Source organism: Ptychodera flava, chromosome 18 (genome assembly GCF_041260155.1).
Source record: "Ptychodera flava strain L36383 chromosome 18, AS_Pfla_20210202, whole genome shotgun sequence".
Classification (NCBI taxonomy): Eukaryota; Metazoa; Hemichordata; class Enteropneusta; family Ptychoderidae; genus Ptychodera; species Ptychodera flava.
This window is the reverse complement of record NC_091945.1, coordinates 24,315,843-24,333,329: the sequence shown is the minus strand read 5'-3', so window position 1 is coordinate 24,333,329 and position 17,487 is coordinate 24,315,843. Positions and strand designations below refer to the sequence as shown.

Below are 17,487 nucleotides of genomic sequence, written 5' to 3'. Positions count from 1 at the left end.
AATGTCACGTGACCTCGGTGACCTTTAACCTCAAATATACATATTTGTCCATAACTCAGTAACCACAAGAGGTACACCCTTCATATACCGTATTGAGTAGGATGGGAGACCTTATGACAACACACGTTTTCCCTCATTAATTATGCACACATCAAATTCTGGACAAGCGAATAAAGCTAGAGGTCTAATTTTTGGCATATACGGATTAATGAGCAATACAATTTTTTTTTGAAAATGTCACGTGACCTCGATGACCTTTGACCCTGATTATACATGTATATGCATAACTCAGTAACCACAAGTTCTATACTCTCCAATTTTGATAGGATATTTGACCTTAAGATGTCACATCTTGTACCTCATTTATTATGCGCATATGTATTTCTTGGCTGGCCAATACAGCTAGAGGTCTAATCTTTTTTCCAGATTTAGAACCATTACTTAGACATGCCTCATGTGTTTCAAATTGGGAACAACGACATGGACCTATGTGCCCATAGATCTCAACATATACACTCCAGTGATACTTCTTAATGACCACATTTCCCTGCCCCATCAAGACTTATACTCCTATTACAAGTGGGGACTATGTCATTGTCAATGACTTGTTGTACTTAAATCAAATTTAGATTTTCAAACTATTCACATGTTGGACAGAGTCTCAAAATCGGGAGATTTCTTCATTTAGGGAAAGTTGAAATCAGGACGGCTTTCTCGAAATACATAGCTATAGGTTGTCAACCGTTAATGGTTGAACATATGATATGAGGGTCAAGTTGACCCCTCCTCACGTGCAGTACAGTAAATACTCCAGGAGAGACGGACTGACCAAGATATAAGGCTACCTCTACGAGAAACCTATAGCAAGGTTGACATTGATGTTATGAAAGCCTTTTAGGTATGGTCTAAAAGGGGAAACAAATTTTACATTTTGTTTCCAGATTAGTAAGTCATACTTACTTTCGCTTCCATAATGGCAAACCTTCTCTGGTTACTATTCATGTGCGTATACATTTTTAAAAAGTAGCAGGGTTGCGATGTGAGGGAGAATTTTTCCTCGGCACGTGAGGTTTTTGACACATCTGCTACGATCTCACAGTTGATGCCTAATGTGAAAGAACTCACACGCATAGATGATGAAGTATGTTAAACAATGCGTATATTTCACTTTATTGTCTTTTTTATTAATTTCTAATGCAATATGTGGCTATAAAAGCCTGTTCGCGCTAGCGTAATTCTTGGTTTTATAAGATAGTGATGTAAGCAAACTACCCACACTTTATATCAGTTTTCGCTGGGATGGCGTTTGGTGTACTGCGCCCTTATATATTAAAGCAATGTAAGAATAAAGTACACATAGATAATGTATGCTTAAAAGAAGTATACAAGCATTTTACTCTCCTGGTACTCTACAATATAAAGCGTAATTTCCATGCAGATTTATTTCAAGAACGACATTGATTCAACCTGTACCTGAATGGGACGTACGTTTAGAGTAACTATCAACTTGAAACGCGTACTCTCGCACAGAATAAAAACAATCTCACAACTCTACAATATTGAAAGAGAGATTTATATTTTGAAAAGTGAAATATCAAAATAGCTTTCGATCGCGGTACATTTTAGAAAACGATCAAGACACCGTTGGGTGAAATGTATGTATTTCTTTACGGCAAACAAAGTAGGATTTATCAAACCTGTGCACATGACCTGTGCAACTATATCATCGTATACATAAGTGACTAATTTTCACTTCTCCCTTTCGCTTTGATGAAAACTGCGTAAGAAACATGCTTTCATTTGATCAGTTTCCGGTCAGTGATTTATATATTGTATAATATCTTTGACTGTATACTGAACTATATCCAACACAAAGCAAAGCCCTGGGCAAAGTGTTATCATTTGGTACCAGAAACTCATAAACTAGATTGTCAAATGAACTTTGTGAATGCACATTTTATATTAAACACATGGTGGTAATGTTGGTTTAATCACCAACTTTAAGCTCATCTACTTTATTATTGTTTTTGCAATTCACTTTTTATGGGTAATTTGTAATATTGCAACTCTCTGCTAACCTATAAAGGGCGCAGGATACGTAGTGTCATAATTTTAAGTCCTTATATTTTAGTTTTGGTGTCCTATTCATGTATCTATACTCGACCGCTGCCTGAACTTTTCGACACAATTGTTCCGTATCACGTTCAGCTTCGACTACAATAATGGGGATCAACTACAAGCTGCATCCAGCCCGCACGCTGAACCCTATAAGTGGTGTCGTGATATCAATGTTTTCATTGACTACAACAATAACGATCCGAACAATACAAAACCTAGGGTGTAACACCCGTATATTCAAAAAAAATTACGTGAATAACTTTCGGAAACTACGAATTTGAAGCTGGTTGCACGACCGTGGGTACCGGTTGCATTACAAGTATGGTCGACCTCGGCCGGCTGGACCGACGTTACACAGTGTGCTGTTGACATTTAGTCGACTTTTTGTTAACAAAAAATAACGGTTTTTTTGTGTGAGGTAAATTTCTAGGCATATACCATTTCTCAAATTGCAGGCACAACTTGCAGTTCCAGCGTGTGTCTGGCGTTTGCCCCGTACACACGAGTGTGAGCATCGCGTTTCTCACTCATGCGACCGATGATTGACGACTTGCCCACAACGTAATGTTATTATTACAAAAGTAAGTTCTTAAATTCAAAAAGCGGAATTTTTAAGGAAAACTTTTATTTTGCAAGAAATGTGAAAAGTATGTTATTCCCTATTGTCTCTTCTAACATCGAACAACTCCCCCCTGACATTCATGTCTGCCTCTGTCGCCTTGTCTCCGTCTGTTTGTGTCTCTGTGTCTCTGTGTGTGTGTCTCTCTCTCGCTCTCTCTCTCGTAAAGACTTTCGACAGCTGAAATTTTATATAAACTTTTAATCACTCATTATTTACTCATTACTTGACAAGCTCAAATGGAAATCCTTTGAAATATGATAAAAACATAATTTGCTCATTACTTGACAAGCTCAAATGGAAATCCTTTGAAATATGATAGAAACATAATTACAGATGTAAAAAGATAAATAAGACCAAATGACTAAGTCAAATAAGAATCTCCTGCTATCCTTAATGTACAACTTCCAATGTATTGTGTTCACTGACTGACGTGAAAATGTGTATCGTCTGCTGACTTGAGAAATGGCAAAACAATTTGAAAATAGAGTTAACAATTATTCCATGATTTGTGTCAATGATATGGTAAATCATTCAGTCAAAACTCTGTGCAAGACTACTTTTATACCAAGAACCTGTTTAAATCACAAATACGAAATTAAACAAGTGTAGGCAAAATCACTGTCAATGCCTACAACTTCTTATGAACCTTGTACAATAGACAATTAATCGAAATAGGCCTTCTGCTAACCTAAGAACGTGTATAGAAACAAAGTAGAATGAGTGAAGTTGTGACAATTCTTCAGAATATCAGCAAGAACAAATATTTGAAGAAGATTGTTCAGGATACTTGTTTGTTAAAATAAATGCTAATCTCACTTCTAAAAATTTCATAGAACGTTGGAACGTCTGTGATACATAAGTAATACAGAGGATATTATAACGTTTCAATACTGAATACCTTATTTCCGTGTAATGTCGAAAGTTGTAGCTCCTGTAAAACAGATATTAATGCTAAGTTATGCAGATAATGAGGCTACATTCCATGGATAATTTCACATAGCATTTCCCCTGATTTAGAAACAAAAATAGTAGTAAAAATTAAAAAGTATTTCAGAATGCGTCAATCTACTGAGATACGTCGATACGCCTTCTTACGTGTAATCACAGGTTAGCCACTCTGTTTACTCTACTGTCTGACCTCAGTTCAACTTTCAACTTTTCCCAGAAGAGTCTTCTACCAATGTCATTTTCAGGCCACTCTAGATAGCTTTTGGTTAACAGAATGTTTCGTAAAATACGAGGCATATCGTCATCTTGGATATTTTTCAGTGATATCATTACAATGACATCTCGTTTCTGTTCAAAAAGACAACTCTGTGCCATCCTCATTTCAAAGTAACACCATTCACTCGCAGCAAAATCTGGAGACAGTATCAGCATGGTTTTCTTGCTCTGCTCGATACTATCAAGAATGTTATCAAAAATATCATTACCGGGTATGAAATCCCGTTCATGTATGCAGAGTTTGAAATTAGGCGGATCAATTTTCTCCAGAAGAGGGACCAATTCATGTATGACCCAATCGCTGTCATGTTGGTTGTAAACAACAAATGCGTCATATCGTTTATTGATTGGTTGTTCCTCATCATTGATTTGGAGCTGATATCCACCTAGTCTTAGTTTAATGTGGAAGTAAGCAAAGCGCATGTGCCAGTGAAATCTCATCACCATTATGACGGTGACTATCACAACACCTACGGAACATGTCACCGCAAATGAAATTATGAATACTAAATCACATTCAAAGCCCAGTTCAACCAGATCTACAGGAGTACTGCATTTTTCTGGCGGCGAAGAACAAGTTTTTCCCGAATTAGCTATACCAGGGGAATAAACAATAACTTTTCTATCGTGACTCAACCAATCTTTAAACGGTTTCAGTTTACACGAACAGTCAAAAGGATTATGGTTGACTTCCAACAATCTCAACGACGGAAGAAGAGTGAGCATTTCTGGAGATATTACCGTGATCAAATTATCTGACAATTTTAATATTTCTAATTTATTTAACTTGTCGGGTACACCGTGAATGACAGATAATTTATTGTGTTCGATAGACAATTCTTCAAGGTTTCGAAACTCGTTCAGACTTGAAAAGTCGAGTTTGTAGAAATTGTTGAAGGGAAGTCGAAGAATTCTGAGAAATCTTCGGGGTTGTACATTTATTACTTTTGTATTGATGGTTGTTTCTGTGCTGTAAAGATTAATGAAGTCGGCGTGTTTTATGGTTAAAACTGTCAGATGTTTAAGTGGGAAGGTGTTGTGAAATACCGTTGTATAGCAAGCCTGCCCATTATCTTCTATGTGTAGATTTTCAAGACGTGGTGTGTCTATTAAATCATTGTTATATACTAAAGTGCTCAGAGCTAGCACGGTGAGGTTGCCTAGATTTTTAAACGGGTAATTGCTTTTTCCAGTTTCTTCTATGTATGCGAGTGGGTTATTATTAAGCCGGAGCGTGTTCAAAGATTGTAGAGCGTGAAATGCTCCATTAGGCACCATTTCTATGTTGTTATAGGATAAATCTAAATGTTTCAAATTTGAAAGGAAACTAAAACTCTTCAGGTCAATAGATTGAAAATTGTTCTCGGTGAGATCGATAGAAGTTAGTGATCGATGGTTCCGAAAAGCATATTGAGGGATTCTCCCAGTAAACATGTTTGCCCGTATATTAATGTATCTGAGATTGTTCAGATCTGATAGTCCGGACATGAGCTTTGTTAAATTTTGGAATTTGTTTTTACTTAAAATCAATGTTGTCAAAGTCAGAGGGACATTAAATGATACGAAAAAATCATCATCCAGGTGACACGAATTCATACGTAGTGTTTCGAGTTGTGTCAACCACTGAAAGGTATTTGGAGCAATATTTACACTCAGAGCTGTTCCAGATATATCGAGCTCATGAACATTACTTCCAGCAAGGCTTTCAAAAATTGTCTCTGTGTGATTGTCTTTTTCTTTGAAATTCAGTAAGTAAGACACATCAAGAGAATATATATTTACGTTTTGGAGACCATTTAACATGTACTTAAATGAAGGTAAATCAATTCTGTTTAGTCCAGCTATTCCAATACTTAAATGTGAAACATTAGTCCGCCACAAACGAGTAAGTGTCTTGTCTTGTCGCCCATTGTTATTCCACTGCACTTCAACATATAATCGTAAATTATGTAGAAAAGATTTGGACCAATTAAATATCGGTAATGGACTATCGATATACATAGTATCGAATTTAACTTCTCTTAGCCGTGGAAAATGTGAGAAAGTGAGATTACAATGTTCTCCCGCAGTAATGCTGTTGAATTGCATAATTTCTAGGTTTTTCAAAGGCCTTAGGTTTTTGATATCGTCACATTTCAATCGATCTATATCGAAATCAATGATTTTAAGTCTTACTAGATCCTTGAAAGATTCACTCGAAAAGTTTTCCAACGACGAACCCGACGAGCCGATGACAGTGAGTTGTTCTAAATTTTTCAGGCCTCGAAACAGTGACGATGGTAGAAGGACAGAATATGGATATTTTACATCGAAAGATGGTCTTCGTATCGTCAGCTTGGATAAATTGATTAGACTGGAAAACATGTCATCTGTCGCGTTCAAGAAAGTCTTGATTCCAACATCAAGTGTTTGCAGACTGGAGAGAGGTCTAAATGTTCCCTTGCCGAATGTTACGCAGCCGCTGCATGGGAATATCAAAGACCGGAGCTTGCGTTGTCGGTTGAATGTGTGCGAATCAACATTTAAATCTTCAGATATCTGCATGGTCAGCTCTTCCAGTGAATGAAGATTTTCAAAGCAGCTCGGTGTAAGCTTCGTGATGTCGTTGTAAGAGAGATTCAGGTGTGTTGTTGATGATGGCAAATTCGTGGGAACTGCCGTCAAACCTCGAAATGTGCAGTCGACATGAGTGGACTGGTAAACTTTACATCCTGCTTCCGATGCAGGAGGGGCGAAAACTATGCCTACAACTAATAGGCATAGATTAAAGTAGGAATCTGTCGATGTCGTTAGAATGGATATACCTTTCATGTTGTTTTCCGTCACAATTGAGCATAAGACCTTGTTACAGTGTCGCAGTGGTGTGACCGTTAACACAAGCCTTTCACGATCGCGATTACAGTAACAACATTCACTTCTGATACGTGTGGACGCTGAGTCTGTTCTGATTGACCTCTCCCTGCTGTGTAGGTTCTCGAGTGTACCGACTTCGTTTGTTTCGATGACATATTAGAAAGCGTGACAACCCCTGGGTTATAATCACACTCTTTACCTAGATAATAAAAACCAGTTTCGCAACGGATGTAGCGGTTAGCTTCCCAGTGTATCATTGCGTAGTACAGATAACTTCAAACAACCAATAAGTATCAGGGTTTTGCACCGAAATATACATGCAGGAACTGTATTACATCTAACTTAAAAGAAATTTGACAAGGGAACCACATTCCTCGAGTAGGACATAAACTGATTCCGATTTGAAAATGTTATGGTCAGTTTTCACTCTCGCTTCTCTGCACATTTCCAAATGTATAGGAGATATCTTCTCTGAGAAAGAGATAGAGCAACATGTTTTTGGTCAAATGGGCCGCCTTTATTCATACCTCTTTGTACGTAAGTCTCAAGTCAAGAAATCCAAACATATAGATTTTCAAACTATTCACTTGTTGGACAAAGTCTGAGAATCGGGAGATTTCTTCAATAGAAAACCTTGAATTCAAGACAGCTTTATACATGTAACGTATCAAGGCCTTCGGCCGTTTATTGGATGAACGGACGATTTGAGGGTTGGTCCCTCTTTATGTGCAGCAGCACAGTAAATACTCCAGGAGAGGCGGTGTGACCAAATCATGATAACAAGGCTTGGTCTACGATAAAACTTACAATAAGGATGACGCTGAAGCTGTGCAAGCCTTTTGGATGGATCATAAAGGGAAAGAATTTTTATATATTTTGCCAGATAATGGTCCCGCCTCTGTGGAGGGACTGTGACTAGATTAGCAAGGCACATACTTTCGTTTCCATGATGGCACACCTTTTCCGGTTACCATTCATGTCGGTATATTTTCAAAAAGCATCACGGTTGCGTTGTGTGGTAGACGTTTCGCTCGGCACGTGAGAGTTTTTTTACCACATGTCCTACGGTCTCATAGTTGACGCCTAAATGTGAAAGAACTCAGGCAGATCACAGGGTACGTAAACAAAGCGTACATTTCTCTTTATTGTCTATTGAGCTTAATCCTTAATGCGATCTGCGGTTATAGGCCTAAAGCCCTGTTTGATCAGCATAGTTCATGTTTTCATAAGATATGGAGGTCGGCAAACTACCCCTACTTTACGTCCTTTTTTCGGATGGTTACATTTGATGTCCTGCGCCCTTACATATAACAGCAATGTAGGAATAGAGTATGTGGATAATGTGAGCTTAAACAAGTGTACAAGCACTTTACCCTCCTGATACTCCATTATTAAAAGCGTAAATTTCATACAGATTTATTTCAAGAACGATACTAATTAATCATGTACTTATATAGGACGTACGTCTACAGTAGCTATCACTTTGGAACGGGTACACTTGCATAGAAAAAGATATACAGTCTAATAACTCTATAATATTTAGAAAAAATAATATTTCGAAAAGGGAAATATCTAAATAGCTACTTAGAGGTTATTACCCAATATCGCCTGTTCCTGTGTCGTATCAGCATGAGTGTCATTTGTGCTGCGTCAGACACGAGACGAAGTGTAATCTTTATAATTCTTTACTCGTGAACTTGATTATAATATGAACACTGTGAATGAACATTTCATATCATCAAGGTTCGATTATTTGGTCTTCCCGAATTGATGTACACTGTGTGGACGCATGGTATGTAAACACAAATTACAGTAAGTCCCTTAGTTTGGATTATGCTTTGAGGTACTGTAAATCACATACGATGCCACTCAGGTAATGTCAAGAATTGTTGACTTGATTCAGCAATTAACAAAGGCTAGGTCAAAGAATGTAATGCAAGGCATTTTTCACATATCCTGCTGTAAACAGGGAGCCTCACCTTCTCTTATTTCTGTTCAGTTCCTTATTAGTGTTGTATGCTGTTTTTCGAAACAGCAACACAACAATTCATAAACATGACATGTTAGCTTTCCACAAACGTATTGCTATGACTCTGTGTATCATTCATCGATACAACTATTTTCTTTGTTAGACCACAAGCTATTGATAAGAACGGCTATTAAATTACTTTCACCAGTCACTTCTACTTGCGAGGTGTCTGATATTACCAACAAACTCTAACAAAACTCACACTTCACGAACTCTGTTTTTATTCTATCTGTACAGGCAAAATAAACGAGCGGAAACAGCACAGTTATGACACACCACACCTACATGCGAATCTGGGTTGAAACATTTTACAACAAAACGAAACTGCTAGTCATAATTAAAGTTCAAAATTCTAAAATAACAGAACGATTAGGAAGTAAATGAGCATTTGTTTATGCAGGCATGAGACAGACAGCTCACCCAGCCTTGAAAGACAATAATCTTTGAAGAAGAAACTGCAAGTGATAACTGCACCTCGATTTGTACCGACGTCTTACAGGATTTTGTAATTATACAATGCTCAAAATTCTTAATGTTCTCTAACTAATTGATATTAACATTCTGTCACAGATTTTAAATGTCATATGGTTTTCACAACTTTGATGTTGGATCAAAAAATAACTTTCTAATCCAAGCCAGTTTCTATGTTCAACATCACTAGCTGTCTGTACATGTGGTTGTTAATGTCGACCAACTTCCCCCACAACTTCAATCTCTCTCTCTCTCTCTCTCTCTCTCTCTCTCTCTCTCTCTCTCTCTCTCTCTCTCTCTCTCTCTCTCTCTCTCTCCATTACATTAGTAAAATATATGGCGAATATCATCAGCTGTGAACCAATTTGTACATTGTTATGCTTTATTTATACTTTAATTGACAAGCTCAAACGGAAATCCCTTAAAATGTGCTTTGAAAATAATGTGGATGTAAAAGGGGAAGAAGACTAATTGATCCACTTACATAATGACCCCTGCCATTGTTAAACGTCATATAACTTGTGGTGTATCATGTCTAAAAGAAGGACGTAAAAGTGTATCGTCTGCTAACTTACGAAATGCCATAAAAGTAAACAAGCAAAGTACCAACGATCTATGAAACACTATGAAACAGTACATCATACGAAACCACTGTTTAAGTGAAATTGTGAACTGAAGCTAAATTAAACCTTTGAGATATGAATTCTTAACTCAAATAGGCAAAATCACTCTTGATGTATACAACTTCTTGTGTATCTTACACCCTATATGAAGAACCGGTAGAAACATGAGCAAACTCGATTAGTGAAGCTGTAAAAAGACAGTCAAGGAGGCTACGTATTCAAATACATGCTCTCCACACTACTCAAAAGTCCATAGAACTTTGGAAAGTTTGAATAACGAAATTAGTACTGAGTAATCACGAACGTTCAGACACCGAAAATTAGAGTCCATTATTAGCGTTGAGTGGTTGACATATTTTTCTAATTGAAATCTGCCATTACCGGAAATTATATTTTCACTTCTCATTCCCACTTGTTCACAAAACGGATTGTTGCATATCACCGATAGCATTCCAGCAGAATGCAGCAATTGACTGTGAAATGCTGTATCCACTTAAAAATTAGCGACTCTATTTACTCTACTCTCTGATCTCAACGCGACTTTCAACTTTTCCCAGAACAGCCTCCTACCCATTTCATTGTCAGGCCACTCCAGATAGCTCTTGGTCAAGAGAATATTTCTTAAAATACGAGGCATACCATCATCAGGGATTCTTTTCAGCGATATCATTACAATAATATCTCGTTTCTCTTCAAATAGACAACTTTGTGCCATCCTCATTTCAAAGTAACACCATTCACTCGCAGCAAAATCTGGAGAAAGTATCAGCATGGTTTTCTGGCAGTTCTCGATTGCTGTTCAAGAATATTCTCAAAAATATCATTACCGGGTAAAAAGTCCCGTTCGTGTATGCAGAGTTTGAAGTTAGGCGGATCAATATTCTCTAGATTTGGTACCAATTCGTGGATGACCCAATCGCTATCATGTTGGTTATAGACAACAAATGCGTCATATCGTTTATTGATTGGTTGTTCCTCATTGATTTGGAGCTGATATCCACCCAGTCTCAGTTTGATTAAGAAACAGATAAAACGCAAGTGCCAGTGAAATCGCCAAACAAGTGTGACAATGATTACCATTAGAACGACGAAACATGTTAACGGTAATGAAATCAAGAATACTAAATTACATTCCAAACCCAATTCAACCAAATCAATTGGAACGTTATATTTTGCAGGTGGTAAAGAACAAAGGCTTCGATGACTAGAAATGGAACTCGAATGCACAAAGACTTTTTCATCTTTTCTCAACCAATCTTTAAATGGTTTCATTTTACAAGAGCAGTCGAAAGCATTCTTGTGAATTTTTAACAATTTTAAGGATGGCAGAAGTGTAACCATTTCGGATGATAAAACGGCGATAGAATTTCCTGACAAATCCAAAGTTTCTAATTTATTTAACTTGTCGGGTACGCCATGAATAATTGACAGTTTGTTATTTGGCACAGACAATTCTATGAGGCTTCTAAAGGCGTTCAGACTTGTGAAGTTGAGTTCATTGAAATTATTGTGCGAAAGTTTAAGAACTTTAAGAAAATGCCGAGGTTTTAAATTTATTACTTCAGTATTGAGTACTATTTGCTTTTTGTCGAGGTCGACGAATTCGGCATTTTCTACTTTTAAATCAGTCAAATGTTCAAGTAGGAGGTCTTCTGGGAATAACACATCATTTACGTACATCTCACTAGTGTCGTATATGTGTAGACGTTCAAGTTGCGGAGTATCGGCTAAATCAAGAATATTTAATTCCAAAGAGCTCAACTTTAGACTGGTGAGCCTGGTCAGATATTTCAACGGGCGCTCGCTTATTTCAGTGTCTCCTTGATACAACAACGAATTTGTCATAGGCTTGAGCTCGTTTAAAACTTTTAAAGCGTGAAACTCCCCGTTTAGCACCATGTCTATGTTATTACGGGATAAATCTAAATATTGCAAATTTGAAAGAAAACTAAAACTCTTTGAGTCAATAGCTTTAAACTTGTTACCACTTAGATTTATAGAAGTAAGTGATTGATGCTTCCGGAAAGCATATGCAGGGATTTTCCCGGTAAAAACGTTGTAGCTAACATCGATGATTCTTAGGTTATTCAATTTTGCAAGTGCAGACATGAGCTTTTTGAAATTTTGAAATTTGTTGCCTCTCAAAAACAATGTTGTCAAAGTTGAAGGTCCATTCAATGATACGAAAGCATTATCACTAAGGTCACAATCGTTCATATACAATGTATTGAGTTGTGGAAGCCACATAAAGGTGTCAGGAGCTATAATACCCAGGGTTTCTGTCATTGACATTATTTTTATGTTACTTCCAGCAAGGCTTTTAAAAGTCGCATCCGTGAGATTGTGCTCTTTGTTTTTTTCCAGTACATGATAAATTGAAAGAAAATTGATAGTTACGTTTTGCAGACCATTTAGAATGCAATCAAATGATTGTCTATCCGTCTTCGTACGATGCTTAGTATGTAAATCTAACTCTGAAACATTACCAGGCCACAAACGATAAGGTGACCCTGCTTGGTGCCCTGCAATATCCCACTCCATTTGAGCAACTAAGTTCTGTGAACACTTTTTCGACAAAACAAATATCGGTGATTGATTATCGAGAAACACATGAAACTTCACTGTTTTCAGTCGCAGAAACTGTGGGAAGGTAATGTTAAGCTTGCTAACTTCAACAGTTTCCCTAGATTTAATATCTATTTTTTCTATGTTTTTCAGAGCTTCTAGTTTTTCGACAATGCTAAAGACCCTATGATCTGAGGAAATATGTATGGATTTAAGCTTTACTAGATCTTTGAACGATTCATTCGAAAGGCTTGCCAAAAAGGAGCCTAACGGGTCGACAAGTTTCAGTTCTTCTAAATTTGTTAGGCCTCGAAACAGTGACAGTGGTAGATCTACAGAATGTGGATTCCTAACATCCATAGGGGTAATATTGATTGTGAGTCTGGATAAATTTATCAGATTGGAAAACATATTATCTGGCGAGAAAGTCCTGATTTGAAGTTCAAGCTCTTGCAGACTGGAGAGATGTTTAAATGTTCCCTTGCCAAATGTTACCCAGCTCCCGGTATCGCGCGGGAATATCAGCCTCCTTAATCTATGTAGTCCCACAAATGTATCAGAATCAATATGGAGATCCTGATCAATGGACATAGTCAGCTCTTCTAGTGAGTGAAGATTCTTGAAGGATCTTTGGGTCAGGCGCTTGATGTGGTTGTCGGAGAGATCCAGATGTGTTGTTGATGATGGCAAATTCGATGGTACAGCCCTCAAATCTCGATATGTGCAGTCGACATGAGTGGACTGGTAAACTTTACATCCTGCTTCGATGCAGTAGGCATACAGATAGTGCATATTACTAATATGCAGACACGAAAGTTTGTACCTTTGATTAGAATTGGTGTGTCTTCCATAATGGTTGTTTCCCGTCACTATTCGGTATACAGCCGAGTAGCAGTGCTGCAGCGATGTGCGCGTGTATGTAAGCGCCGTTTATCCGTGATTTCAGAAGTGCAACTGCCAGTGTTCACGTCTTATACTCGTGGCACTGAGTCCAGTCAATTTAAGCAGAGTCGCTCCCTTTTCTCTTTCGAGTAAACTGGCTCGGTGATATGTGTAAAAATTTAGTTTCATAAGGGATCTGTAGGTTCGTTCGACAGCATAGCCAAGTGTACTGCAGATAACGTCAAACATATAGAAATACATGGTTGTCAACTCAGAACAAGCTATTATAAATTTCTATTTAAATTACTACTCCGAGTAGGCTGGCTCTGTGATATCTGTGCACTGGTATGGTAAATAACGCACTTAATGTAAGAACATGTTTCTCATCGGATGTGTTGTTTCGCTCGACAGCGTGACCGTGTATGGTTATGTAATTCAAATCATAAAAAATACAGGGCTGTCAATTCACAACAAGCTATGATAAATTTATATTCAAATAACAACTCTGCTCAGTAGATTAGAAGGCACTTAGGCAAAGGCATTACGCAGTCAGATGTGAGGAAATGAAACAAAGCCGCCTACACACACCTGCTTGATGTAGATACCAGCGTTACGATGGCGGGCTTGCTGAGACATCGGACTAACTAGTAGTTACGTCCGACAAATATTGCTTTTGATCGAAAAAGCTATTAACGACCGACTTTCTGTACTCCTGTACATGTATTGTACGCAATGTTTCAAACATTTGAGAGTTGCGTCACACGGGCATGTTTTTCTCGAGGGTCTATGATTGCAGTAAATATCCCTAGATAGATATACTGACACAAATACGCATTTGGTCAGTTGTTAGTCAACAGTTGTAAATATGACAAGGTTGATATCGACGTTGTACTGCCAGCCTTTTAAAGGGACAAAGCCGGCCATTTTTCATGAATTTCGTTTGATACGAGATAAAAGATAATGAATGAATGGTGACCATGACCCCGGTTTAGACACGATAAATGAAACTAGCGCGAGAATAAATAAATGGTCATGACCATTTATTCATTCTTGTGAAGGAGTATGACATAATTTCTTAAAGATGACAACTATCAAAAACTTCTCTCTATTAATTTTAATAGAAATTGAACACACACACACATTTATAAGAACAGGCCATACTTCATGATATCCTTGTGAATCCGATATTTCATCCACATGTACTGAAAGTTGGTGCGGCCATCTCCGTTGATTTCTTAAAATTTTTACTAAAATATTTAAAACATTGCAAACATACAACATTTTCCGTTAGAACTTTGTATATTTATATTTTGCCAGATTAATGTATAGAAGCCCTGATACAACTTTCCTGAAAAAAACATGTTGGACAAAAATTGGAAAACATATCCTCAAAACAATGATATTACTTATTTGGGTCATAATCTCAACATATCTTTATGGGCGAATGGGAACATTCCTCAAATGGCCTCATAACAGGTGATTATGTTATCTTTGAATACAACACATTTGCACACTGAAATGTCCCACAAGGCTATATTTAAGAAAATAGGGCGTTTTCAATCGGGTTTGAACTCACAAATATGGCATCCAACGTGACATCCATAAAACGTGACACCCCCCGGTTTAAACTACACACTTTTTATGTCATGTTTTATAGTTTATTTAACTTATCGGGCATGCCATGAATGATTGACAGTCTGTTATTTACCACAGATAAATGGACGAAACTTCTGAACTCGTTCAGACGTGTGAAGTTGAGCTCGTTGAAATTGTTGTTTGCAAGTTCAAGAACTCTCAGAAATTGCCGTGGCTGTAAATTTATTACTTCAGTGTTGAGTATTACTCGTTCTTGATCAAATCTGACGAATTTGGAAAACCAGACGATTAAACCTGTTAGATGTTCAAGTAAGAGATTTTCTGGTAATAATTCTTCATTGACTGGGACTTTAAACAAATCAGAATCGAATGTCTGTAGATTTTCAAGTCGTGGAGTTTCTGCTAAATCAACAGTTTTTAATTTAAAAGAGCTCAACGTTATCTTGGTTAGACTACCGAGATTTATCAATGGATGCTTGTAATTTTCAATGCCTCTTTGATACTAGATTTTAGGGCTTGTAATGCCCCACTCGGCACCATTCCTAAGTCATTATCGGATGAATCCAAATGTTGCAAATTGGAAAGGAAACTGAAACTCGTAGATTTAATGGAACTGAACTTGTTACCGCTTAGATTAATAGACGTTACAGATCCATACTTCCAAAACGCATTCTCAGGAATTTTCCCTGTGAACATGTTTCTGTTAACATCAATATTTCTCAGATTATTCAGTTGTGCTAAGGCAGACAATAACTGTTTAAAATTTTAAATTTGTTACCTGCCAAACTAAATGTTGTCAAGTCGGAGAGGTATTCAGTGACACGAAAGCACCATCTCTGAGGTCATAGTCGTAATATAATGCTTTTAGTTGTGTCAGCCCCTGAAAAGTACAATAATTTGTAGAGATTTTATCTAGAGCGAACCGTATATCCAACTCTTGCAGGTCACTGCCAGCAAGGCTCTCAAAAGTTGTCTCTGTGAAATTGTATACTTCGCCTTGTGATTGGACCATCTTAAGAGAATTGATGGCCACGTTCCGAAGACCGCTTAGATAGCATTCAAGTGGTTGTCCATCCATAAACATACTTGATATACTTAAATGGGAAATATTATAGGGCGATAAACGAGGAAGTGTCCCGGGTTCCTGCCCATTATTATCCCACCGCACGTCAACAACTAAATAATGTGAGCAACTTTTCGAAAAATCAAATATCGGAAATAAATTGTCGATATAAAAATTATACCAATCTTGATTATTTTCCGCCACAATTTGGCACAAGACCTTATTGCAGTGTCTCAGTCGTGTGACCGTTTACACGTGTTCTTTGCGATCGCAATTGATAACATTCACTTCTGATACTTGTGGACGTTGAGTCTATTCTAACTGACATCTCTCTTCTGTTGACGTTTTTGAGTGTACCGAGTACGTTTGTCTCGATGGCAGATAAGGCATACCATAAAACGTGACACCCCCGGTTTAAACTACTCACTTTTTCAAAATAAAAATCCGTTTCGCGACGGATGTAAAGGCAAGCATCCCAGTGTTGCAGTGTATAGTACAGATAACATCAAAAACCAATCAGTATCAGAGTTTTCCATGTGATTTATGATTTATATATTGTTTCATATCTTTGACTGTATACTGAACTATATCCAACACAAAGCAAAGCCCTGGGCAAAGCGTTATCATTTAGTACCTTACACTCGTAAACTAGATTGTCAAATACCCTTTTCAATGCTTTTCAGTGCTTTTCAATGTTTTTTTAATCATTGCTGGTTTTTAATTTCGTTTCTTACTACTATAGTTTTGGGTTTTTCGCTCACTGTAGTTCCAGTTTTCATAAGTATTGTAATTTTCATTTTATTTCGATTTTACGCTCAGTTTACTTTTTACCAGCCTGATTTTTACTTTTGTATGTGCTCACTTTTATTTGTCAGCTTTTACCCTGAAGAAGGCAACTTGTGTGTTGCCGAAACGTCGGTATATTTTAAATAAAGATCGTTAGAAGACAAAGAGTACTGGTTGAACTGCCTCCTTTATAAAATTACCTATGCCATGATCCTGGTGTGTTCCCGCACTCTACGTGTTGCTTCTATGGTTGTAGTTGGACTGACTCTTTTTGGAACACTCCCCTTTTTGATTCCATATTTTATATTAAACACGATTGGAACTAATTTTGAAGAATATAATATTGCGGTACTGAGCAACTTAAAACACATATACGTTTCTTTTTTGCAATTCACTTGTTATAGGTAATTTGTAATATTGCAACTTTTAGCTAACCTAAAGGGCGCAGGGTACGTTGAAATTTCGTAAACATCGGTCATAATTTTCAGTTCTTATATCTTAGTTTTGCCGCCAATATTGGTGTCCCATTTGTGTATCTATACTCGACCGCCACCTGAACTTTCGACACACTGATTGAGGATAATTCCAGCTTCGACTACAATAACGGGTATCAACTACCAACTGCATCCAGCCCGCATGATGAGCCCTAGAAGTA

The 17,487-nt window shown here is 37.4% G+C and overlaps 2 protein-coding genes across 2 annotated transcripts; both read right to left on the bottom strand.

Moving 5' to 3' along the window:
• Window positions 1-3,841: 3,841 nt before the first annotated feature.
• LOC139117674 (toll-like receptor 2 type-2) lies at window positions 3,842-4,411 on the bottom strand. The gene has a single exon (XM_070680917.1). The coding sequence runs from the start codon at window positions 4,409-4,411 to the stop codon at window positions 3,842-3,844; it is 570 nt and encodes a 189-aa protein (XP_070537018.1).
• A 5,931-nt stretch (window positions 4,412-10,342) lies between these two features.
• Window positions 10,343-13,407, bottom strand: LOC139117673 (toll-like receptor 4). Its single transcript, XM_070680915.1, has 2 exons — window positions 10,754-13,407; window positions 10,343-10,718 (listed from the first exon to the last, which is right to left on the bottom strand). The coding sequence occupies exons 1-2, from the start codon at window positions 13,295-13,297 to the stop codon at window positions 10,434-10,436; spliced, it is 2,829 nt and encodes a 942-aa protein (XP_070537016.1). The 5' UTR covers window positions 13,298-13,407; the 3' UTR covers window positions 10,343-10,433.
• Between the last annotated feature and the right edge of the window lie 4,080 nt (window positions 13,408-17,487).

Coding starts and splice junctions, on each gene's coding strand:
- LOC139117673 (XM_070680915.1), bottom strand. CDS start 13,297: ATGCACTATCTGTATGCCTACTGCATCGAAGCAGGATGTAAAGTTTAC. Junction 10,719..10,753: donor TACCCGGTAATGATATTTTT/GAGAATATTCTT, acceptor GAGAACTGCCAG/AAAACCATGCTGATACTTTC.
- LOC139117674 (XM_070680917.1), bottom strand. CDS start 4,411: ATGGTGATGAGATTTCACTGGCACATGCGCTTTGCTTACTTCCACATT.